General features: G+C 35.4%; 1 protein-coding gene across 9 annotated transcripts in view; it reads left to right on the forward strand.

Annotated features, from left to right (window-relative positions):
• Positions 1–19,524, forward strand: part of MYOF (myoferlin) — a 67,939-nt gene extending 48,415 nt beyond the window's left edge. For 4 of the 9 annotated variants that reach the window (XM_048945260.1, XM_048945265.1, XM_048945258.1 and 1 more), the window contains 23 exons: positions 1,384–1,461; positions 3,249–3,430; positions 3,535–3,693; positions 3,881–3,979; positions 4,282–4,443; positions 4,961–5,126; positions 5,726–5,802; positions 9,458–9,469; positions 10,525–10,623; positions 11,215–11,340; positions 11,794–11,949; positions 12,061–12,152; positions 12,810–12,980; positions 13,501–13,649; positions 13,870–14,009; positions 14,538–14,626; positions 14,699–14,794; positions 15,385–15,526; positions 15,752–15,851; positions 16,296–16,489; positions 17,138–17,247; positions 17,604–17,751; positions 17,943–19,524. In XM_048945260.1, coding sequence (XP_048801217.1) covers positions 1,384–1,461; positions 3,249–3,430; positions 3,535–3,693; positions 3,881–3,979; positions 4,282–4,443; positions 4,961–5,126; positions 5,726–5,802; positions 9,458–9,469; positions 10,525–10,623; positions 11,215–11,340; positions 11,794–11,949; positions 12,061–12,152; positions 12,810–12,980; positions 13,501–13,649; positions 13,870–14,009; positions 14,538–14,626; positions 14,699–14,794; positions 15,385–15,526; positions 15,752–15,851; positions 16,296–16,489; positions 17,138–17,247; positions 17,604–17,751; positions 17,943–17,978 — 2,783 coding nt within the window. In that variant the 3' untranslated portion in view covers positions 17,979–19,524. Of the gene's footprint in view, positions 1–1,383; positions 1,462–3,248; positions 3,431–3,534; positions 3,694–3,880; positions 3,980–4,281; positions 4,444–4,960; positions 5,127–5,725; positions 5,803–9,454; positions 9,470–10,524; positions 10,624–11,214; positions 11,341–11,793; positions 11,950–12,060; positions 12,153–12,809; positions 12,981–13,500; positions 13,650–13,869; positions 14,010–14,537; positions 14,627–14,698; positions 14,795–15,384; positions 15,527–15,751; positions 15,852–16,295; positions 16,490–17,137; positions 17,248–17,603; positions 17,752–17,942 lie in introns of those variants that run through there. The other 5 variants (XM_048945259.1, XM_048945257.1, XM_048945262.1 and 2 more) reach the window with 3 other exon arrangements.
• Positions 19,525–21,884: the final 2,360 nt, after the last annotated feature.

Below are 21,884 nucleotides of genomic sequence, written 5' to 3' on the forward strand. Positions count from 1 at the left end.
AGACTTACAAACCTCCTGTGATAATTATCCGTCTGATTCTTGATTGAAGCCTATTTATCCTACTAAGTGAAAAATACTGTTGATCATTTCAATATTATAGTCTACAGTTCATATTAGTTTATATTCTAATATTTTAAAAAGAATGAAGTAATTTAATATGGATAAAGTAATCTCATTTTGTTTGATATCAGACATTTGTAAAATGGACAAAGTTCCTAAGCTATTTTTTACAAAAGCAGAATTCTAGGCTTTATTGAAAGGCATCTTTAGCATTAAGGTCCATTCATGAGAATGCAGGAAGCTAAACCAGCAGAGATTGTGTATGTACAGTTAATTTTCTGCTGGTTTGGTTCCCTTAACCAACTCACTGCTAGGTCAGACAAATGCCTGACCCAGTATAAGCAGTAAGACCATACAGGTGAGTTGAGAACTATTACTTTGCCAGCCTTGACTGAATTAAAATGCCTTGAAGTTACCATAGTGGGATTCACAAAGATGGGAACACTGAGGTGTAAGTGCTAAAAGGAATAGAGCCCAATTCAGTGCCCCTCTTAAGACTCAGTATCCTTCTTGAAGATCTGTGACTGGAAAATTTGCCTTTATTTGAAACCTACGTAACTCCTATCTCCCTTCTGGGAATAAGTGCCCAAATCTTTCAGAAGCTGAGGAAGTAATCTTGCTGTTTCTTTCAAGTAATGACCACAATAGGAGGAAAATAGCTCCTTTTCCTGCCAGAGTTCAGAGGTTTCAACTCATTGTGGTTATGAGTGGCGCTTTTTTTTAAAAAAAAAAAAACAAGGTCTGGAAGTGATAGAGCTGACATCTTCAAAGAAAATGTGTAGTAACTTAGCCATATGTTGCCCTGGGTCAGGGTTTCCATCACATCCTACTTTTCAGCTACTCCATCATGTTTCTGCAGATTCTTTTTTTTTTTTTTTTTTAATATATTTTAGCCACAGAAATAAGGATGCAATTGAAATTATTATGTAGAGGTAGTTGAAAGGTCTCTCCTAGGCCTTTACAAGTTCCATAATGAATAATTTAAGTTTTAGAATACCCAGTTATTGATTCTGTTTGGAAGAGCTAGATTATCACACTGTTTTTAAAAAATAATAATAGAAGGATTTTTAGATGATAATGCACTGAAGAAGCCCAAATAGAATTAGCATTCTTTTTTATTTTCATTTCTACTTTAAGTTAATTTGTCCTTGTGTTGGAACAAATTTTTGCAGGTTCTACTGCAAGCATGCAGAAAAGTTAATATAGTGCTTGTGCTTTTCTCAAGAAAATGTTTTAAGCATCCGTATAGACTGAAAATAGCTTCATTGTAGGAAAGATGTTTGTGCAATCCATTTGAACTTTTTTTTTCCCCTTTTGATACAGGGGTGTATACTTACCACCTGCGCTGTTATGTATACCAGGCAAGAAATCTCATGGCTTTAGACAAAGACAGCTTTTCAGGTATGGAAAAATCCTACTTGTAGTGTGGAAAAGTAGGCTTACAATGAACTAGGAATCTGAATTACCTACAGAGGATCTTAAATCTGTAAGTTCTGTGTGTAGGTCCCAGTCACTGAAACTATGCCAGGAAGGAAGCCTCGGCTTCATTGTGTATGATCCAGGTTTTGTTAGTACAGCTAAAAAATAAGTGCTCTGAACATGCACTTTCTGCTGTCAATGGAATTCTCAGTGGGGAATGGGAATTGGTCTGGTCAGGTCACTTTCCTATGACCGGTTGTTTCCCTATGCCTTAGCTTCTCTTAACCATACGTGCGTACTAATAATAATAATACATGCAGTTCTTAAGATGGCTTACAGAAAACCTGCATAAAAGTGGGGATGAGGAAAGCTGGATGGTTGTTATGTGAGCAACTTCCTGTCAGTGTTCAATATTTTATGTTAATTAATTTCTGGGATATGAACTCGTAGAAAGCTACACTGAATTTTACTAAGAGGCAGAGATTTTGTTTGCTTTTACAAGAATAACTTCAGCACTGTTATTTCCAGCTCTTACAATGTATTCCACCTGTGCTGTATCTAGTTAGCATCTCTGTAGTCAGACTAATTCAATGTTGAGGTTATTAAGTATTTAGTTATTGTTAACTACAATGAAAATTCCACTGACAAGTCAGAGAGTAAATTGAAATTGGATTCTATTAGAATGACTTTACACTTTATGTAAATTCAAAGAAAGATGAAAGGGGCAGTTTAGAATACATTTTTATCAGAACTGTCATTCATTGGTATTCTTTTCTCCCCTTTTTAGTTAACTCAATTGCACCTCTTATATTGTTAAATAAGATAAACAGCTGTAGATATTTTACTGCAGTTTCTTGAGAGGAAGCTGTTGGGCTTTTTTTGTACAGCTGCCTGTCTTGTGTTTTGTCTTAAATCAATATGTAGCATTTAAAAAACAATATTAAGAGACAATAAAAAATAATTCTGATTTATATATGTAGAATTTAAGAGGGGTACCTCAGACACAGTCACATGTAAACCAAAACACCTCTGTTTTATTTTCCTCTGAAACTAGTTTGTAGTTATGCAAATGTTGTACAGTTCTGATCAGGTACTAAAAGCTGTTGAAACTGACCTAAAAATAACCTTTAAAACAGCCTCAAGTCTTTAGCAATTGCAATTTGTACAGGAAATGTTAATGACCATCATCAGATACCTTCTGTAGAGCTCTTGATTTAAAGACCCGACAAACAGAGGGCTGCTTTAATCATACAGTTGTTTCACAAGAAGAGGTTGTTATAAATATCTGAAATCGAAGCTTCATCTGTGTAATATAGCCTGTGAAAACTTATTTTGCACAAGCTAGTTAGAATGAACTCCTTTCTATTATTTATTCTATTATATATACTCTATTATCCATGTAGTTATGTGTCAGTGGAGATAGTGAAAAAAAGCTTCTACAGATCATTTTTAAGAGGAGTGTAGTACAGCCAATGTTTTATTTTAGTTTTCAATTTTAGTTTGTGATTTTCAAGATACTGTAATCATTTTCATTTATTACTGTGTTATTAAAGAGTGGTATAAAGGATGCTATTTAGTAATCAAGAGAAATTTGCTCTATTAAATGTAAGTGATATGTACGGTGTGTTGTTTTGTTTTGTTTTGTTTTTCCTGTAGAACAGACTGTAGAAATAGTAATGACAGAAAAGAAGAACAATGTACTGTTTGATAAAAATTGTGCTTGTGTGCCTTATGGTTTCAGGCTTTTCAATCTTTGCATAATATTTCAGATCCGTACGCTCATGTTTCTTTCCTCCATCAAAGCAAAACAACTGAGATCATTCATTCAACTCTAAATCCTACATGGGACCAAACTCTAATATTTAATGAAATTGAAATCTATGGGGACCCACAGACAGTAGCCCAAAATCCACCTAATGTTGTTATTGAACTGTTTGACAGTGACCAAGTGGTATGTAAAAGCTTTTTACCTTGATTCTTGTTTTATCATTATTTTTTCTATTATTGTTATTTGACAATAACATTAACGACTATGATTTTCATTTTTTATTACAGGGTAAAGATGAATTCCTTGGAAGAAGTGTTTGTGCCCCCATGGTCAAGTTAATCCCAGAAGAAGACATCACACCAAAACTGCTCTGGTATCCTGTAACAAATAATGGCAAAGCTAGCGGAGACATTCTTTTTGCTGCAGAACTTATTTTAAGGGACAAGGCATGTATTTATTATATTGTGTGTGTGTATATGTTTATGTGTGTATGTATATATGTGTGAGTGTGTGTGTCATATCATATATATTCTTTCATAGAAAGTCATAATGTAACGAATTATTTTAATGCTTGCAAAGTATTTCATTTAAGTAAGAGGAGAGAAATCAGTATTTGTGTGCGTCTCTTAACAGAGTGGCTCCAACCTTCCAATTCTTCCATCACAAAGAGCGCCAAAGCTTTACATGGTACCTCAAGGAATCAGACCAGTCGTTCAACTCACTGCTGTTGAGGTACTGTTCATTTTTAAGTTAAATGAAAACAAATGCAGCAATCTCATCTTCCAGGTAGCAAGATTGTTTATTTGCTTTGAGGAGAAAAATAGTGAGAAATATCTGGGATTTTTTAATAAGCATTTTTGGGTTTCACTTTTTCTCTCATCATTCAAACAACCTTAATGTCTTGCAAGTCATGTTATGTTTTTGGTTTTTTTTAATTGAAAAGACTCTTCTTTCCTTCTTTTTGAATATCATGCTAACCATGTTGATCCTTGATCTTTCTCTGTCTTTCGCTTCTATTGGATTTTATTTCACAGATTCTGGCTTGGGGGTTGCGGAACATGAAAAATTACCAGCTGGCACCCGTTACATCACCGAGTCTCATAGTGGAATGTGGGGGTGAAATGGTGGAATCTGTGGTGATCAAAAACCTCAAAAAGACGCCAAATTTTCCATCTTCTGTGCTCTTCATGAAAGTCGTACGTTGCTAAAACCTATTTACTGTATAAACTATCAGTAGCAAAATGAGTTGCCGCATACTTTTTAAGGTTTGTTACGTACGAATGAAAAGAAAAACGTGCGCATCCTTTTTTGACTTAACATAAGCAAGTTACTGAGCATGAAAATTCTAGTGAAGATTGTGTAATCATGTCTGTATGTACATTGAAAAAGTATAGTCTGATATGCTCCAGTAGAGTGGATAGATGTATGTATTTGAGAAGACATCATTTTACATATAGAAGTATGATTACTTTCCTATTGCTAGGATGGGGGCTGCGTAAGATTCAAGAATATTGAAGATTTAGGGCAACTAAAAGTATTCTTAATGACTTCTATTGAATCATTCATGTAGTCAGAAATTTCATTCACCATATACTCATAAAATGTAGTAGATCAATACTAAATCAAGTAACAGCTCTAATTTGGGGGGGAAATCTTTATTATTCATTTTCCTTTTGCCTGCATTATAATCAAACTCTAACATTTTGCTTTTAGCTTTTGCCAAAAGAGGAGTTGTACGCCCCATCTCTTGTTATTAAAGTAATAGACCACAGACCATTTGGACGGAAGCCCATTGTGGGACAGTGTACTATTGATTTACTGGAAAGCTTTCGCTGTGACCCCTACGCTACAAAAGAAGACATTGCTCCACAGCTGAAAGGTAAAAAGCTGGAAAAAGACAAGTTATGCTTTCCTGTGAAATGCTAGAATAACCAACCTTTGATGTTTACTGTGCATGCTGTACTGATGAACAGCCTTCTTGTGTTGCATACTTAATTGGAGATATGACCTGAAGGAAAAAAATTAAATGGTGCAGTAGTTTGTGGGATATTAAAAGTGCAAAGGAAAGTCTAGTGTCGGAATGGGCATGCTGCTTCACTGAAGTTCTTCTTTAGAATTAACTTGAATTTTAACTACCTGCATGTTACCACTGTTCTCATTAACAAAGATACAATACAGTAATGTAGCAAAAAATGGTCTGACTGCAAAGCTGACATCTTCAACTGTATTTTTTTCCATTTTTTTTTTCTTTTTAATTCTCTTCTTTTTTTTGACAAATATTTGTGTACAGTGCACAGAAACATGATGCATATCTATTCTTAATTCATCGCCATGTTTTGCTTTCTCTGGAGGATCAAGCTTATAGTCAGTGAATTAATTTACATCTTCTGTAACTGTTTGGATTTCAAATCCCATGGAAAGTTTTAGTATGGTATTTTTCCAACGTGGCATTGTCTTATTAAAATCTTTGGCTTACAGTTAGTCTACTCTCTGCTGCACCACGCCGGGATACAGTAATAGAAATGGAGGACACGCAACCACTGCTAGCAGCTCAGGTAGTGTCTGAAATTTGATGCTTGACTTTCTTCTTCTTCTTCAGAGCTGTGATTTCTGATTAGCTAAGCAGCAAAACTATCGGTAATGTAGCCACCTGAAAAGTCAGATGGAGCAAACTTCCTTTGAATACAGGAAAGCAAAGGAAATGCGATAATTATTTTATCCTCGGTTTTCATACAGTAAACATCAAACTGTAAAAAAAGTTTACCCAGTAGCTTAGGAATTCAGTCATTTAATGGAAAGAATATGATAGTATGATAGAATATTACCCAGTCACCTACTGGTAATTTTAGAGTGGCCTGTTCTCACACAGCAGTTTCAAATAAAGCAAGCAGATGGTATATGCTTTGGTGATGACAGAATCAAAACTGCTGTAGCACAGACCTACAGCTGTTCATTTTTTTTTCCCCCATAGGTATGGTTTTGCCTTTCTTACTGTACAGTCATCCAAAACTGCTAACACTGAAACATTTTCTATACTAACACCTCTTTTCTTTCCTGTTCTCTTGTGCCTTCTGACTCTTCCTACACTACTGCTCTGATTCTTTCAGGACATCCACAGTGCAGTCTGACATTACAGGTAAAAATAATTCAGCTTGCAGAATTGTATTCCTGGCTTAGAACCTCAGAAGGCAAATTCCAAACATCTTTTCAAGGAAAAATTATCCGTAATTTTAGAACTTAATCTAGAAGATATTTTCACAAATTGCTGATAGAGCTTTCTTGACAAAAATAGGCTAAGTATGCTTTAGTATGTTAATTTTGTAGGCTTTTAATCCATAACTTTGATTTTTCAAAAATACGTATTTTTTCACTGTTACAGAGGTCCCAAAGTAAATAGTATTTGTTATTTTAATATCACTGATTGTATTATTCTTCCTTTGTTTCTTCTTTAGCATTCTCATGTCATGAAACTTTACAACTGAGTTGTTTCATAGATTTTCTTATATTTATTTCCTTCATACAAGTAAAGTGTCCTAATATTTAATTTATAACAGTAGAAAAATGTCTTTTCTTTAATCTGAATTAAGCCTTGTTATGTTCTAATGTTTTCTAGATGGCATAGATAACATTTCTAAAGGTAGTAAAAATTAAGAAAAAAGACTTTAAAAAGATCCGAACCCACTGGCAAAACTGATGTGAATGGTTTTAGCTGATTTTGTTTATGGTAGGAAATATTTTAAATGCTAGATAAGGTGAAACAATTTCTTTTGGAGTTTGACGTCACCCAAACAAAACATAGTACAAACCTGTGTACAGTTATTGCATCCATATGAGAGAAGGAATAATATTCAAAGCAATTCAGTCTGAAATAACTAAGTACAACTGTGGAAGGCATAAGGGATATGCAGGCAATATCATAAGGACACAAAAGGCAGAAATTTCATCAATTACATTCCAATTTCCAGTGTTTAAGCAGTATGTCAACAGCACTCAGCAAAATGGCTTCTCCAACCACAGTGCATGTATGTATGTATGTATGTATGGAAATACTGCATGGAGATGACCAGAATGGTAGCACAATATTAATGGGATGTGGTCTTGTGGCTGAGCTTATCTTAGCAATAATTCCATACAGAGATCTTGGAGGAAATGATTCTTATAAGTGAATCTAATAAGATTAATTACAAATATTAAGGTAATAAAAAAACTTTCTTTGGAGACTTATAAATATCCCGCTATGTCTGTGTATTAACTACTGTTATAATATTTAAATATTACTATATCATTATTAATTATTTAAAATCTTCGTACTAAAAGCACCAAAATTAACAAAAATGATTCAATGATACTATTGGTGTATGAAATTTGTTCAAAAGTCTGTTTTCCAGACACTAAAATAAATGTGCTGTAAATAAAATTCTAACCCTAACTTTTGGTAGGGATCCATTCTCTTTTTTCCTATAATTTTAAGGTATTCAACAGCTAATAGCTCAGTGTAGACATACCTTATGTGTAACAATCCACAGTGAAATCAATGGACAGATTTAAAAAGAAAAAAAAAAAAAAAGGCAGTAACTGCTAAATGGTCTTTACCAAGTGAATATTTCACTCCAAAATCTCAAATTTATCAGATGGCATTTTACCCTGTTTCCTTGGCATTCTATGAGTGCATCCTGCTTACCACTTTTAGCAATAGCATCCAAAGCCAGAGGACTCATTATTTGTTTTGATAATTTTGAAAGAAAGCCCGAGGATTTGGATTTACTTTTTCCATAACCATTTCTTCTCAATGCAAAGAAGTACATTACTTGAAGGGACACCTGAAGGTATATAAAAATATATATATAAATCAGTATTATGCTGCAATTATATTGTGTGAATAGTCTCCAAATTTGGAGTTTCGGCAATTGTTACACAGTTGTAAGCTACCCTTCATGTTGTAAACCAGTGTTTAAACAAAGTCAATTTTAAATATGGCAATTAATTCAATGTTGCCTATAAATTTTGTGAATTAGTAATACAGTTTCTAAGAATAAATAACTTGAGTTACCTTTAAAGCAGAAATAGGCAATATTTTGCAGATTTATGGGGCACTTTGTTTTACAGTTAGACAAGACTACTAAAACATAACAGGCCTGAAAATCCCTGAAAGATGATTATGTTCAGAATATAAATAGAGTTAAAAGAATATGATAAATCAGAATGGCGTCCTGACCTATTGATGCATTTGGCTTGTACTCATAAAATGCTTTGCTTTTCACCAAAATGTATGGATTATGCCTTTAAATTAAGCCACAATAGACAACATGAACATGAACAAATTGCGCTAGATAATCCTGGCTTCCAAATGGAATGCATGATGCTTGCTCTTAATGGAACATCTGATCTTGTTTGCAGTATCTCTTATTCAACAGGTGAAGCGTTTTGGATTGTGCAGATTGTTATTGCACAGATAAATCTGTAGGCACACATCCTGATTGTTAGTGCATTTTATAATTCACATTTTTTTCCAGTTTCTGAAATTCTGTAGCCTGTAAACAAATGAAAAAATGGTGGTAGAAAGGGAAAATGCTACTGATTTTTAGCAAATTGTTTTGTAAAGAAGTTGATATCTAAAATATGCAACAAAAAAAAAAGCAAAAAAAAAACAAAACCAAAACACTTCAATTCTATATATGCAAAACTTGTTTGGGAAAGAAACTCTTGAATAAATTCACTTGCGCAAGTGCTCTTATTTCAGATGAAATATGTTTAAATCAGATCCGGTGTACTCTGCAAGTGCAAGTGGAAAAGCAGGGAATGCTCCAAGTACTGTGGAATTGAATAAATAGAAGCCAGAGTTGAATGCTGCAGTGAAAGGTTTTGCTTTATGTGAAGAAGGACAGGAAGCACAGGACTGTAGTGCCTCACAGCCCTATAAACATACAGCTTGGGATTTTTTTTGATAGTTTTTCATTTATATATATTTTCAATCAAGTTTAACATCAAGGTCATACTGACAGCAGCAAAAAAGTTATATGCATGCAGTCTGAATATTCTTTACAAGTTTTAAGGTATTGGTTACTTTACATGCAAAACTATACAAAAACAAAATACAAGAAAGCAAAGCTCTAAAAGCTTACTTAAGTCTATTAAATTCTACAAAGCATATCCTCATAACTGTTTGGTTTTTTTTGTTCTTTTTTTAAATGGATTGATCCTCCTGAGCAGCTTACAGAAAAGGTAACGTATACTATTCTTCAAAATCTATACATTGCTTTCTCACAAATGAAATCCCCAATTGAAAATATACAGTGGAGAAGTGCTACTTCTGATTAGAGTATGTTTTCAGGAGAGAGTAGTTATGTTATGTTAATAGGTGGGGAAAAATATGGAAAATAGTACTCTGCTGGGCGGGGGGGGGGGAGAGGGCAGGGGAAAATCTGGTATCAGTGTTAAATAACTTAAAAAAAAAAAAAATCAAAACTACAGTTACTTGAACATACAAACTGTTAGCATGTAGCAGTTGCATGAGAGTTGCTGAAGTATTGTGTTTAAGAGTTCATTGCTCATTTTTTTCTCCAACTGCATTTGAAACCTACAGGATTCTGACACGGTGGTACAGATGATTTCCACCGCGTTTAATGGAGTGATGTATATTTAGATTTGCAGATCTGTAATTATAATTGATGTAATTATACAGCAACAATTTGAAAAGAAAAGGGAATGCCAAAAGCAAATTAGCACACTTTCCCATCAGAATAAATACCTTAAAAAATTACATAACAGGTTTGCTATAGTTTTTAGAGGAATGCAATTCCTGCAATGGACCCCAGGTATGATAGACTTAAGGAAAAACACTAAGTAACTGAATGCTCCATCTAAGCGTACATTCACTTCCTTTGACTTAAGCAGTCTAGGACATAGGAAGCTATAGAAGGCTGTGCTGCACTACTGGAAGATGGAGGAGAGAAATAAGTACGCCTCCAGAAATCAAACCTTTAAAATGGTTATCTAGACACAGCTAATTAATAATTGTTTTCTTGGACATGGCTCTCTGACTACTAAATGTAGTTGCATTATAGACGCCTAACCCTGGGTAAGAGAAATTCCACCTATTTCAGCCTTAATTATATTCTAAATTCTGTCTTTCATATAAACCTTTGATATTTTTTAACTGCTAACAAGTTTTGGAGAATACATTCTTATATGGTTAACTGTTGTTTTGGCTGCACAGCATGGAATGAGAGGCTCTACTTCCCTGTAAAAAGTCTTGTCTTTTTTTTTTTTTTTTAAAGGAGGAAGAAATTGTTGATTGGTGGAGCAAATTTTATGCTTCAATAGGAGAACATGAGAAATGTGGACAGTATATTACAAAAGGATATGATACATTAAAGGTATTGCTCTAGAAAAAAGAAGTGAATATTTGCCAACTTTAAAAGCCCCAAACCTGGTCAAAGCTGTACCCTTTGTTTTTTAAAACCTCAAAATTTAGCTGTAATGATTTCATGTAAAGGTCTGTTATTAATTCTTGTGGTAAAAGTTTAAGAAATCTGCTTCTTTACTGTATGACTCCCTTTATTGAGAGACGTATTAAGAGTTTAGTCTAACACTGAAACAGAATTTTATTCCTAAACATCCAGACTGAGAAAGTATGAACAGACAGGGGGCAGTATCAGTTAGCATTCCTTCATTAGAAGTTGAAACCTTACCACTTCCACACTTTTCTAAATGCACTCAATGAAGAAGGTAAAGATTAGGTGGTGAGATGCTATTTATTGTTTTTAATGAGGCTTAAATGAAGCCTGATAGCAATTCAAATATTCCATTGCTTCCACTTAGATGTAAAATTAAAAATAGCTCTGAATTCTTTAGTTCCATAAGATATTGTAACCAATGTACAATATGCTTTCCTAACAGTGCCAACTGTTGTAGCTGATACATACAATTTCTGAACTGTGCTTTTACCCTTTCTTCTTTCTTTAAAGGTGTATGACTGTGAATTGGAAAAGGTACCAGAATTTAATAATCTAACAGATTTCTGTGATACGTTTAAGCTGTACAGAGGCAAAGCTGAGGACAGTGATGATCCATCAGTTGTTGGGGAATTTAAGGTAAATGTCAGGTAATGGGCAAAAAACAGAGTACAAGAGACTGCATCCAGCATTTAAGTGTTTATCATTTTAGTAAATCTAAATGCAAGCATTTCAGCAGTTAAATACAGAGGCGTGTGTTAGTAGGGGCAACAGATGCTCTTAACTGCTAGGTATGATTCTTTTTATTTTTCACAGAAGGAACAGCTGCACATGGCTTACACTGTATGTGATAATTGTTAATTCAAAAGAACTAATTAATATTAATGTATTCTTCCCTGTGGAACAGAACCTTCCCAGGATGTAATTTTACCTTTATGGTCTTACCCAAGTCAAATGACTTCTGAGTTATAACTTTTAAGTTGAATTAAACTGTGATTTTCCTGTTTCTATGTAAAATTGTCTATATGCATAGGATAAATAGGACTGACTTTTCTACATTTATCTTGACTGATTCTCTGTGTTACTTTTTAGGGATCCTTTAAAATCTATGCATTACCTGATGATCCCACTACTCCAGCTCCTCCCCGCCAGTTCTGTCAGCTACCAGACAGTGGGCCTCAGGAGTGTATTGTGCGAATTTATATCGTTAGAGCTTTGCAGCTTCAACCCCAGGATAATAATGGGCTGGTAAGACTTGTTGGCTTTGGAATGTCTGTGAAGTAACTCTGCTGTACTAGAGATTAAATGCAATTAAGCTTATAATAATTTCTTAACAGTATTTCTTCTTATTTTGAATAGTGTGATCCTTATATAAAAATAACCCTAAGCAAAAAAGTAATTGAAGACAGAGATAATTATGTGCCTAATACTCTCAACCCCATTTTTGGCAGGTAACAAACTTCTTTGTATTTTTAATCTTCTGTATTTTAGAATGTTTTCATGCTTTCTGATAATGTCGTACAATTAACTGTTATTATAGAGATCCAGTGTAGTATTCACAGTTATAGATGGACAATTACAAATTAAGCTCCAAAAGGCATTTCACTTTGAAATCAATGGGCAGCAAAGGTGTTTGGCTAGTCTATAAATGTTCTGAATTACATGCGTAAACAGCACAAACACAACATGCATCTTAAAATTGCCCTAATGCCAGAATAAAGAAATACAAAAAAGAAGGAAAATTTTTACATTTGGGAAATTTGAAAACATTTAAAACATTTATAGAAGCTCCAGCTGTGTTTGTATTGTGATTTTAAAAACATAGATTAAGTTCTAATCATACAAAAGCTATGGATTAAACAAGCATTTTTTATACCGTGGCTAATAAAGCCATACTACCAGTATCACATTGTGCAAAAAGGAATGTTGCAATATCTGTAAGACTATAAAACATACTTATTAATGAGTACAGATACCAAGGAGTGTATCAGTAGTAACTGCTGCTAGAATTATCAACACCAAAAGCATCTGTTTAATATCTTATAAAGGTCATTCCTCAAAAATAAACTTTTTGAGCAGTAGTGATAACTGGACATTTTTATATTTAGAATGTATGAACTCAGCTGCTTCTTACCTCAAGAAAAAGACCTGAAAATTTCAGTCTATGACTATGACACGTTGACTCGTGATGAAAAAGTAGGTGAAACCATAATTGATCTTGAGAACAGATTTCTGTCCCGTTACGGATCTCACTGTGGCATCCCACAGCAGTACTGCACGTAAGTCATGCTGTTCATTCAAAAGTTGTATCTGGTAGATCTAATCCTCACTCTGTAACAAATAAAACAAACTGGAACTTTAAAATATATAATTAAAATGAAGAAAAACAAGAGTGTGGCTTCTGTTGCTTGGTTGTGTTAAGCTCACTGTATCATCTTTAAAGCAAAGCTGCAAAATCTTCAGAAGAGCCGTAACTAAAAAAAGAGAAGTCAAAGTTCAGTATTCTTTTCCTGTAGTAAAATGTATGTTTTCTATGCAGAGAACACACAACACAATTTTCTGACTTATTCATGGGAATTAATATGAAAGCATTGTTATAGCGTTGTTTTGATATGCAAAGAAAAATGCACTCTCTCTCAAAAGGTAATTGTGTCATTATCAAGATCAATCAGCTGGTCCAGGCAGCTGCAATTCTGCCCTTTCTGGATTGGTTTAAAGCTAGTAAATACATTATACACAATCTGCAAATACCTGGAATGGTGATTAATTTTAGGACACATTTTGTTGCTTTCCTAAAAGTTCAGGTGTGAATACCTGGCGTGATCAGCTGAAACCAACCCAGTTATTGCAAAACATAGCCAGGTTTAAAGGCTACGCTCCTCCTGTCTTCTCTGAAAATGGTAGAAGGATTACCTACGGTGGACGAGATTATACTTTGGAGGAAGTTGGTGAGCTTGTTCATCTACTCTATATTTCTCTCTTAAATTCACATTGGTACAGATATAAAACTTCTCCACTATTTAGGGAAGATGAGGGGGGAAAAAAATCTGACTCTAGTGTGCACAGATTGTGCTAAATTCTATTTTTTTTTTTTTTTTTTTTTTTTTTAAGTTTCAAATGCAAATTCTGGATCATAAGCCCTTGCTCTATTTCCTTTTTCTATTTCAGAAGCCAATAAAGTACTACATCAGCACCTAGGTCCAGGTGAAGAGCGGCTTGCCCTTCATATTCTCAGAACTCAGGGTTTGGTACCTGAGCATGTGGAGACAAGGACCTTGTATAGCACCTTCCAGCCCAACATCCCTCAGGTACTGTGAAATGGTTTTATTTCAGTTTCTTGAATGCAGAAATATTGCATTCCCATAGCAATCAGAGAAGTTGAAGTTAAATAAATAGATGAGCCTCAAATAGAGTACGAAATCTGCAGTGGTTGCCTCGCTTAAGTCTAGTGTAGAGGGCAGCTCCTCTACAGCACGAAGGCCACCAGCCACAAATAATCAGACACAAATGATGCTGCACTTAATAAAATATAGGAGAACAAAAAATTGTAACTACAGAATGAGAACTACTTAGGCACCCAGCTGTGCTGAATTCCCTAGGAATTCATGTCCCTACCACCTTCTGAATTTTTGGCATTGTTTATTTGAGGAAGTATAACATGAGGGATTGTGCTTTCCCCTAGCTGGAACCTGAGAAGTTCTGACAATCTTAACATAGAGTCTGCTCTGTGGCTAGAAGATGCTACTAAGCAAGTCAGTAGGCATTTCCAGGGAATTATCATGACCAACATGAACGTGTACATAGCACTCCCTCATTCATCTTCTCTACCACTGCAGGGAAAGCTTCAGATGTGGGTTGATGTTTTCCCCAAAAGCTTAGGACCTCCAGGCCCTCCATTCAACATCACTCCCCGAAAAGCTAAAAAGTAAGTATTTGTATTTGCACACCATCTGTCAGCCCTGACAAAGCTAACTCAATTAAACATCTTTTCTCTTAGGTATGTCTTACGAGTGATTGTCTGGAACACCAAAGATGTCCTTCTGGATGAAAAAAGCATCACAGGGGAAGAAATGAGCGACATTTATGTGAAGGGGTAGGAGCATCCTATTCTGCAACACTTGCAGATGAATGATGTTCAGGATATCCTGGCCCAGGGAATGAATTTCAAAAATGATCTGGTTCAGCCAAATCAGTGTACCCTGTACCCTCTGAAATAGTACCCAGCTCAGAAGTACTGTAAGATACAGCATGATCAGTTACTGTTTTATAAAAAAAATCCCAGAAGTGCAGCCTTAAAAAAATAAAACCTAGAGATGAGAAGTAACAGATAAGTAGGGAGTTAGCTTTGGTGCTACGTATCCTGAAATCTTGTAAATTTCCTAGTCAATGTAAAAAAATTCAACAGAAACCAAAAGACTATAGAATATTTATCTAACTCCTAAAAAAAAAAAAAAAAAAAACAGTAACAAACCAATTCACCACAGAGAGAGCAATAGTCTTGGCAGATCAAAAGCTTGTTTTGAGTGTTCATGTTTGCAGCACTGAACTGAAAGAGTGTGAAAGCCTCCATGCCTTTGTGAGCATCTTGTCTGGCTTGTTTGCAGCTACTCGGTAATATGGCTGTAGTACAAGCTACTGTGTGGTTCCACTGCAGCCACCAAAGATGTCCACCTGTGCTTACAGATGGATGCCTGGTAATGAGGAAAATAAGCAGAAAACAGATGTTCACTACCGATCACTGGATGGAGAAGGAAACTTCAACTGGAGATTTGTTTTTCCTTTTGACTATCTCCCAGCAGAGCAACTCTGCATAGTTTCCAAAAAGGTAGGTATTTTTGAAAATTTCTATAGTTAAAACATAGATTTTAACTAGCTCTGATAATTTTGTTCACTGTATACACAGAGGCAGCTTGGCTCAATTTGTCATAGTTTTCTCAATACAAATATTAAATTTAAACATTAGATTCCTTTTAGCCAGGAACAATGTTGGCCACAAGTGGCAGGCTTCTCTTTTTCTCTTTTTCCCCCCCCTTTTTTCTTAAATATTTAGGAACATTTTTGGAGCCTTGACAAGACAGAATTCAGAATCCCACCCAAACTGATCATCCAGATATGGGATAATGACAAATTCTCCCTGGATGACTATCTTGGTAAGAAAGCAAAACAATTTTAAATTATTATATAAGGGCTGTATGTTGAAAGTATTGTTGGCTAAATAATACATTTAACTATCACAAATTACTTGAGCATTATATTTCTATACTTTGTTATATTCTTTTTAGGTATCTAGGGAAAAAATATTAAAGATCAAGTTATCTTTCATTTAAAAAAAATGAGGGTTGATACTGCAGCTTGCTAAGTACATTTTATCAATACTAATGCAGTCAACATCAAAAAGATAAGTGTAAACACAGCCTACTGCGTCAAACTTGCCCCTCACAACATGCTTAAACAAAGAAGAATGTAACATGTATTTGATCACTTTTTTTTTTTCCTGGAACATGTTTGGATACGGGAAAGGTCTATATTGAACTGCTTTGCTTTTTGTTGGTTACATTATGCAGTGTCTATGTTTTACTCTGTTTGTCTGCTAGGTTTTGTGGAACTTGATTTACATAAAACAATAATTCCAGCAAAAGTTCCAGAGAAGTGCAATATAGACATGATTCCAGAATACAAGGCAGACGGTTCTCAGAAGGCTTCCATGACTGCCTCTCTCTTTGAGCAGAAATCCATGAAGGGGTGGTGGCCATGTTGTGTTGAAAAGGATGGCTCTCGCATTTTAGCGGTATGGTTATTACTTCCCTTCTCTTCAAAATTGCAATCTTTTAATTGCAAAGGATCTACCTGGGAAAAAATTCTAATTAACTGCTGCTATGTTTGAACTCTCATAATTAAAGATATTCAAGCATATGATTAGACCTTGGACTCAAAATGTGTGAAGAATTAAACAAAATACATATTTATCATTTGCTAGAGCGTTAAGCCTTTTCAATATATGCTCTATTTTCTTCCAGTGCTTTTGCTTTTAAAACTTGATACTACAACTCAATAAACGAAGGGAAAAAAGTCCAAAACATTTGTCAGCAACAGCAATAAAAAAAACAAGATGCTTAGTCATTAGGCAAAGATGCAGTCATTGAGTTGTTCTTGAAAGAAAAGCAGAATTGTTTTTGTTTTAGTAAATTGGAAAAAGCAATATGGAGCTTAATGTGCAACTACTAATGAATCAGCAAAAACATGTGCTGTTTTTGTTGATCTTTTTTCCTATTTATCATTCTCAGACACCATTGTAGTACAGAACTTTCAGGTGGAAATGGAACACCAACCCCCAGACACACACAAAATGAGCTTGTCCGTGACTACTGTGTTTAGGTACCAAACAAGTATTCTTCTTGCTCTTTCAATAAGATACTATGTCATATGTTTTCTGAAGGGTAAAGTTGAAATGACATTGGAAGTTGTCAATGAAAAAGAAGCTGAGGAGAGGCCAGCTGGTAAAGGAAGAGATGAACCCAACATGAACCCCAAACTAGATCTGCCAAAGTAAGATATCTTTCTCTTACTAGCTTGAGGAGCGTATTTCTAGCTACTATGATGTTCCTGACAAAAATCTTCATTTACAATGAGCTATTATAGATTAGCTATATCTGTCCTTTAAAGAACTGCTTCTAAAAGCCATCTGTGCTTCCTTCCACAAGCATAAGGATAAAATGCAAGGTTGTTTCAGTGTAATGGCACAATATTTGAGTGACACTGATTTAAAAAAAAAAAAAAAAAACTCCTTCAGCTCTAAACTCAGAGCTTTAGATCAGAGCATTTTAAATAATTTGTACTATCACACTTAAGTACTGTCTGTATTTAAACTATGATTAATATTTGTTTGTTTTTTCAAAATATAGCCGACCTGATACTTCTTTCCTTTGGTTTACAAACCCCTGCAAGACAATGAAATTTATTGTGTGGCGCAGGTTTAAATGGCTCTTCATAGGCCTTATCATCCTGTTGATTATACTCTTGTTTGTAGCAGTACTCCTCTATTCATTGCCGGTAAGAATGTTTAAGTGTTACTTTACTCCCTACATTCTACTTTACTCTGAAATATTTTATTTTCTTTAACTGAAATTAGCACATCCTGAATGCATTCTGACGCAGCTAGAATCATAACATCTCTTTGAAAACTACACTGAGTATTTCATATACATCATTTCACCTCGTTTCTTCCTCTCTCGCTTCCACAGAACTACTTGTCAATGAAGATGGTGAAACCAATTTGAAGAAGAGTTTTTTTCCACCTCATCTTTTTAAATAGTACTGAGGCTTTGCCTCAGACTGCGGACCAAATTGAGCAAGGTTTTCCATGTATTTTGTTGGCTAGTATTTTGAACTGGAAAATAGATTACAAGAATTTAACCAAGGTTATCCAAGACTCAAGGGGTCATGACTGGTATTTTAGAAAGCAAACAAAAGACCCACGTGTATATTTCTTGAATACAGTAATATCTACCCCAGTAAGGTTCTGACTTTCCTTGCTTCTATACCAACTAGATTTTTCATGAAAATCACTCAGGAAACTGCCAGTTCTTGCTATTTCTGTTTTTCAACAGATACATCTTCTGATAATTCCTCTCCATTGGTGCACCTTGCATTTTAAATTAATGAAAAACTACACCACTATTATTACATGTACCAAGGAAATGTTACAGTGTATTAAAGATAGGTCAGATTTCATAAAATGATTCAGCATCATTCTGCTTAGGGTACAACGTTATCAAATCTACATTGCAGTAACTAGTACGTATCAGAACTGCATATATGTAGAAACAACTATATTAATATACTATTTACTTACTGTAACTTAAAAATGGTTAAATAAACTTATCCACAAGTAAAATGCAAGTTTCCAGATTCATCCATTGCAAAACTTCAGTTGCACTAAAATCAGGTTTGTAGTCTGAGATTCACCTTCATTATATGGATGGTCAAAGCAGTAGGCTCTCTATAAACATTTTCCAGTTCTTTAAACATAGGAAGTCTGCAGTAGGATCTGTACTTTGTGTGATAGTGACATACGTAACTGCATTGAGACTCCTCGTGCCTTAAAGAAAGATGGCAGTCAAAATTGCAAGAATTAAAGTCTGTATTTAGCAGTACACAGATTTCTTTTTTTAAGCAGTACTGTGAAAACTGTGCATGTGTCAGGCAAAATAAATGCTACTGCCTTAATTCTGCTGAACAAGTTAGAGTAAAGGCATCACATAACTGTGATGCCCTGTTGTTTAAAGTGGAGGCACAAGCAACAGTCATCCTGTCAAAAAGATACATCCTTATTTTTTGGTGAAAAAATGCTCAAGCATCTTGATCTGTGAATGAGAGCTCAGAGCTAGAACTAATCTCTACCCAGATGGACTGTCCCTACAGTAATAATGAAATACACTCCAGAAATAATTGACAGTAGCATCACTAGTGTTTGCTCATCCACCAATAAAGCCTATCTCAGTCAATGCCATAGGTATGACAGAGAAAAAAAAAAAACAAAACAGCAGCTTGCTTCTCATCATAGTTCAAAAAAACCTGTTGCTTGTAATGGCTATCACAAGACAAGCATTTAGCTTTAAGGAGGTATTTAGGAACAGCATTCCTCAGAACCGAGTAATAAAACGGAGCAGAGATCCAAGCAAGACTCCTCCCTTAGCACCTAGTTTGGTACTCTCTTCCAGCTGCCTCTGTGCAAACAAACCTAGGCTTGATGGTTTTGCTATAATTATGCAAGTGTTACAGTTTTAAGTAACTAAAAAGCTGGAAAATCCATCCTAGTTCCCAGCTGACTTCAGAAACAAAGAAAGCATATGTTTACAAGCAAGTAAATGTGAGCATTATCATTTACATACAATGCTAGTCACATCTGTAATCCTTGACAGAACTGTTAGGCTTGACTCCAAAATACAGCAGCTTAAAAAGACTGTAGCAAAGATTTAGCTCTGTCTGGGTAACAACATTATGCTGTTTCTTGCCATGACAGCCAAGATGGCTCTGTATTGCTCTACTTGACAGCAGCTGAGGGTAACACCCTTTACATCCACAGAAGGAAAAAAAAAAAAAAAACACCAGTCCTTGTGATAGGAAATGGGAAATGAATTCACCCTAGAAATTCTTCACGGGAGGAGGAATTTCTGTAAGTTTGCTTTGCTCATTTACTTGTTAAATACACACAGATATGACTTTACATAAAAATCTTGTTTATAGAGTAATTGTCCTCTGTACTGCAACTAAGCATATTCCTATAGTTGATCTGTGTTTTGGCACATGAGGTTGCACACTTTCCTAATGAAAATTTCCTTCAAGGCCTGGAGCAGATCTGTGTCACATTTTCCACAAGCTGCACCCTTCAAGTTTGCAATCTGTTAATTCAGCTTGGGAAGTACATCCACCCAATCAAAAAAATAAATCCAGCCTTCAACCAGGAAGTAAAGATCAGATCAGAAAAATAGAAATAAACTTGGTCTTTCACTTCAGCAATTACACATCCAAAATACTGTAGTGACATGTTCAGTTCAGGGACACTCCTGTCACAAGTCCACACATAGTACACACATAGACTCTTTGTTCCAAAGAAATGATTACCTGGGTCCAAAATAACTTCTCTGTTTTGGAAAAATGAATTCTATTTGATGAGGCTACCTTCGCTACACCTGAGTGTCCTTAAGACATGAAATACAAGCTAGCTGAAAGCCTAGGAAAGGCTAAAGCTGGACAGAGAACACTTAACAGAAAAGGCTAAATAAAATCAGTATATCATCACTTGCTATCAATACACCAAAACTGTAGCACTGAAGTCACGTATATTCCAAAAGCAGCAGCTGCAATGATGCACTCAGCCTTCCAAGAAGTGTACAGTTTCCTATCGGATGCCCTTCAAATGGTGGCAAATGCACTCTGTAGTTTCCCAGGACCAGACTACTGGCTGTGAGAAAATTAAGAGCTCCTGTAATTTACTTTACAACTCGATGGATTATATGAGGGAAAAAAAAAAAAAAAAAAATGATGTAGCTCAAGAAGAAATGTTTGCTCCCAAACCAGCTCAGGGTAAAATAAAGGAGTAAACTCAGCAACAGCCACACGCTGTTCATGCATTTCTTCAAACAACCACAAGATGACATCCCAAGTCTCATTTGTTTGCAAAGTCCAGTGCTTATGCTTCATCCCTGCCTTAAACACAGTTCACATATGAACAATAACATTATTTAATAGTTAGGGGAAAATGCAGTCTCACCGAAGCCCATTCCTTCACAAAGTGTATTTGGTAAGCACAGCTGTCAACGCCTTTGGAACATACCTAATCTACAAATACATACAGAAAGTGATTCAAAGTGACAGCCTGGTTCACACCGAGTCTAGTGCTGCAGTTGTGTAAATTTCCATTCCTGAACGTGACGCCTTAGTGTCTACTGGCAACTTGAAAGCAGTACCAGATAACAAGAATGCAGCATTCAGTGCTGAATCTAACTTATTATCTTAGCTAGTAAATAACACAGGTGTTTTACACAACTGCTCGCTGTTGGGTATGAATGAACTGTCATGCAGTGTATCAGAAAGAAAATTGGAAAATTCTGTAAAAATACACAACCAAAAAAAAAAAAAAAAAAAAAACAAAAACGAACAACCAAAAAAACTCTGCTGAGCCCAAAAGTGCTCTAACCACAAAGCTACTCTTCAGAAAAGTTTCTTTTATTACATTTACTGTGGCTGACAGATAAATTCCAGTAACAAATACAGGATGAAGAATACCGCAAGGAAAATGCTTTCTTTCCTAAAGCCACCAAAAAGCTCTGAATACACTATAATTGCTTATGAAAGACTCCAAGGCAGTTCTGCTCCTCTCCTAGCTCTAACAGTTGCCAGAAATAGCAGCAAAAAGCACCAAAGCACCAGGGCATTCAGAACACCACAGGAGGTGCACAGACCTGAACAGCAGTGGTACCATCAGCCACCTCAAAGGGAAGCACAAGTGGCAGCACAGAGGAGAGAGGCATTCACTGACTTCCTTCAGGGGAGCTACTTGTCACCAGTACCAGACAAGGACCCTCTAGCATCGTACACGACACAGCTGAGGGCTGCAGCAAGTTGCCAGCAACTATTTGGGATCCACAGACCAAAACTTTTTTCACCATCCTTTTCCTGCA

The sequence above is a fragment of the Lagopus muta genome, chromosome 5 (assembly GCF_023343835.1).
Source record: "Lagopus muta isolate bLagMut1 chromosome 5, bLagMut1 primary, whole genome shotgun sequence".
Classification (NCBI taxonomy): Eukaryota; Metazoa; Chordata; class Aves; order Galliformes; family Phasianidae; genus Lagopus; species Lagopus muta.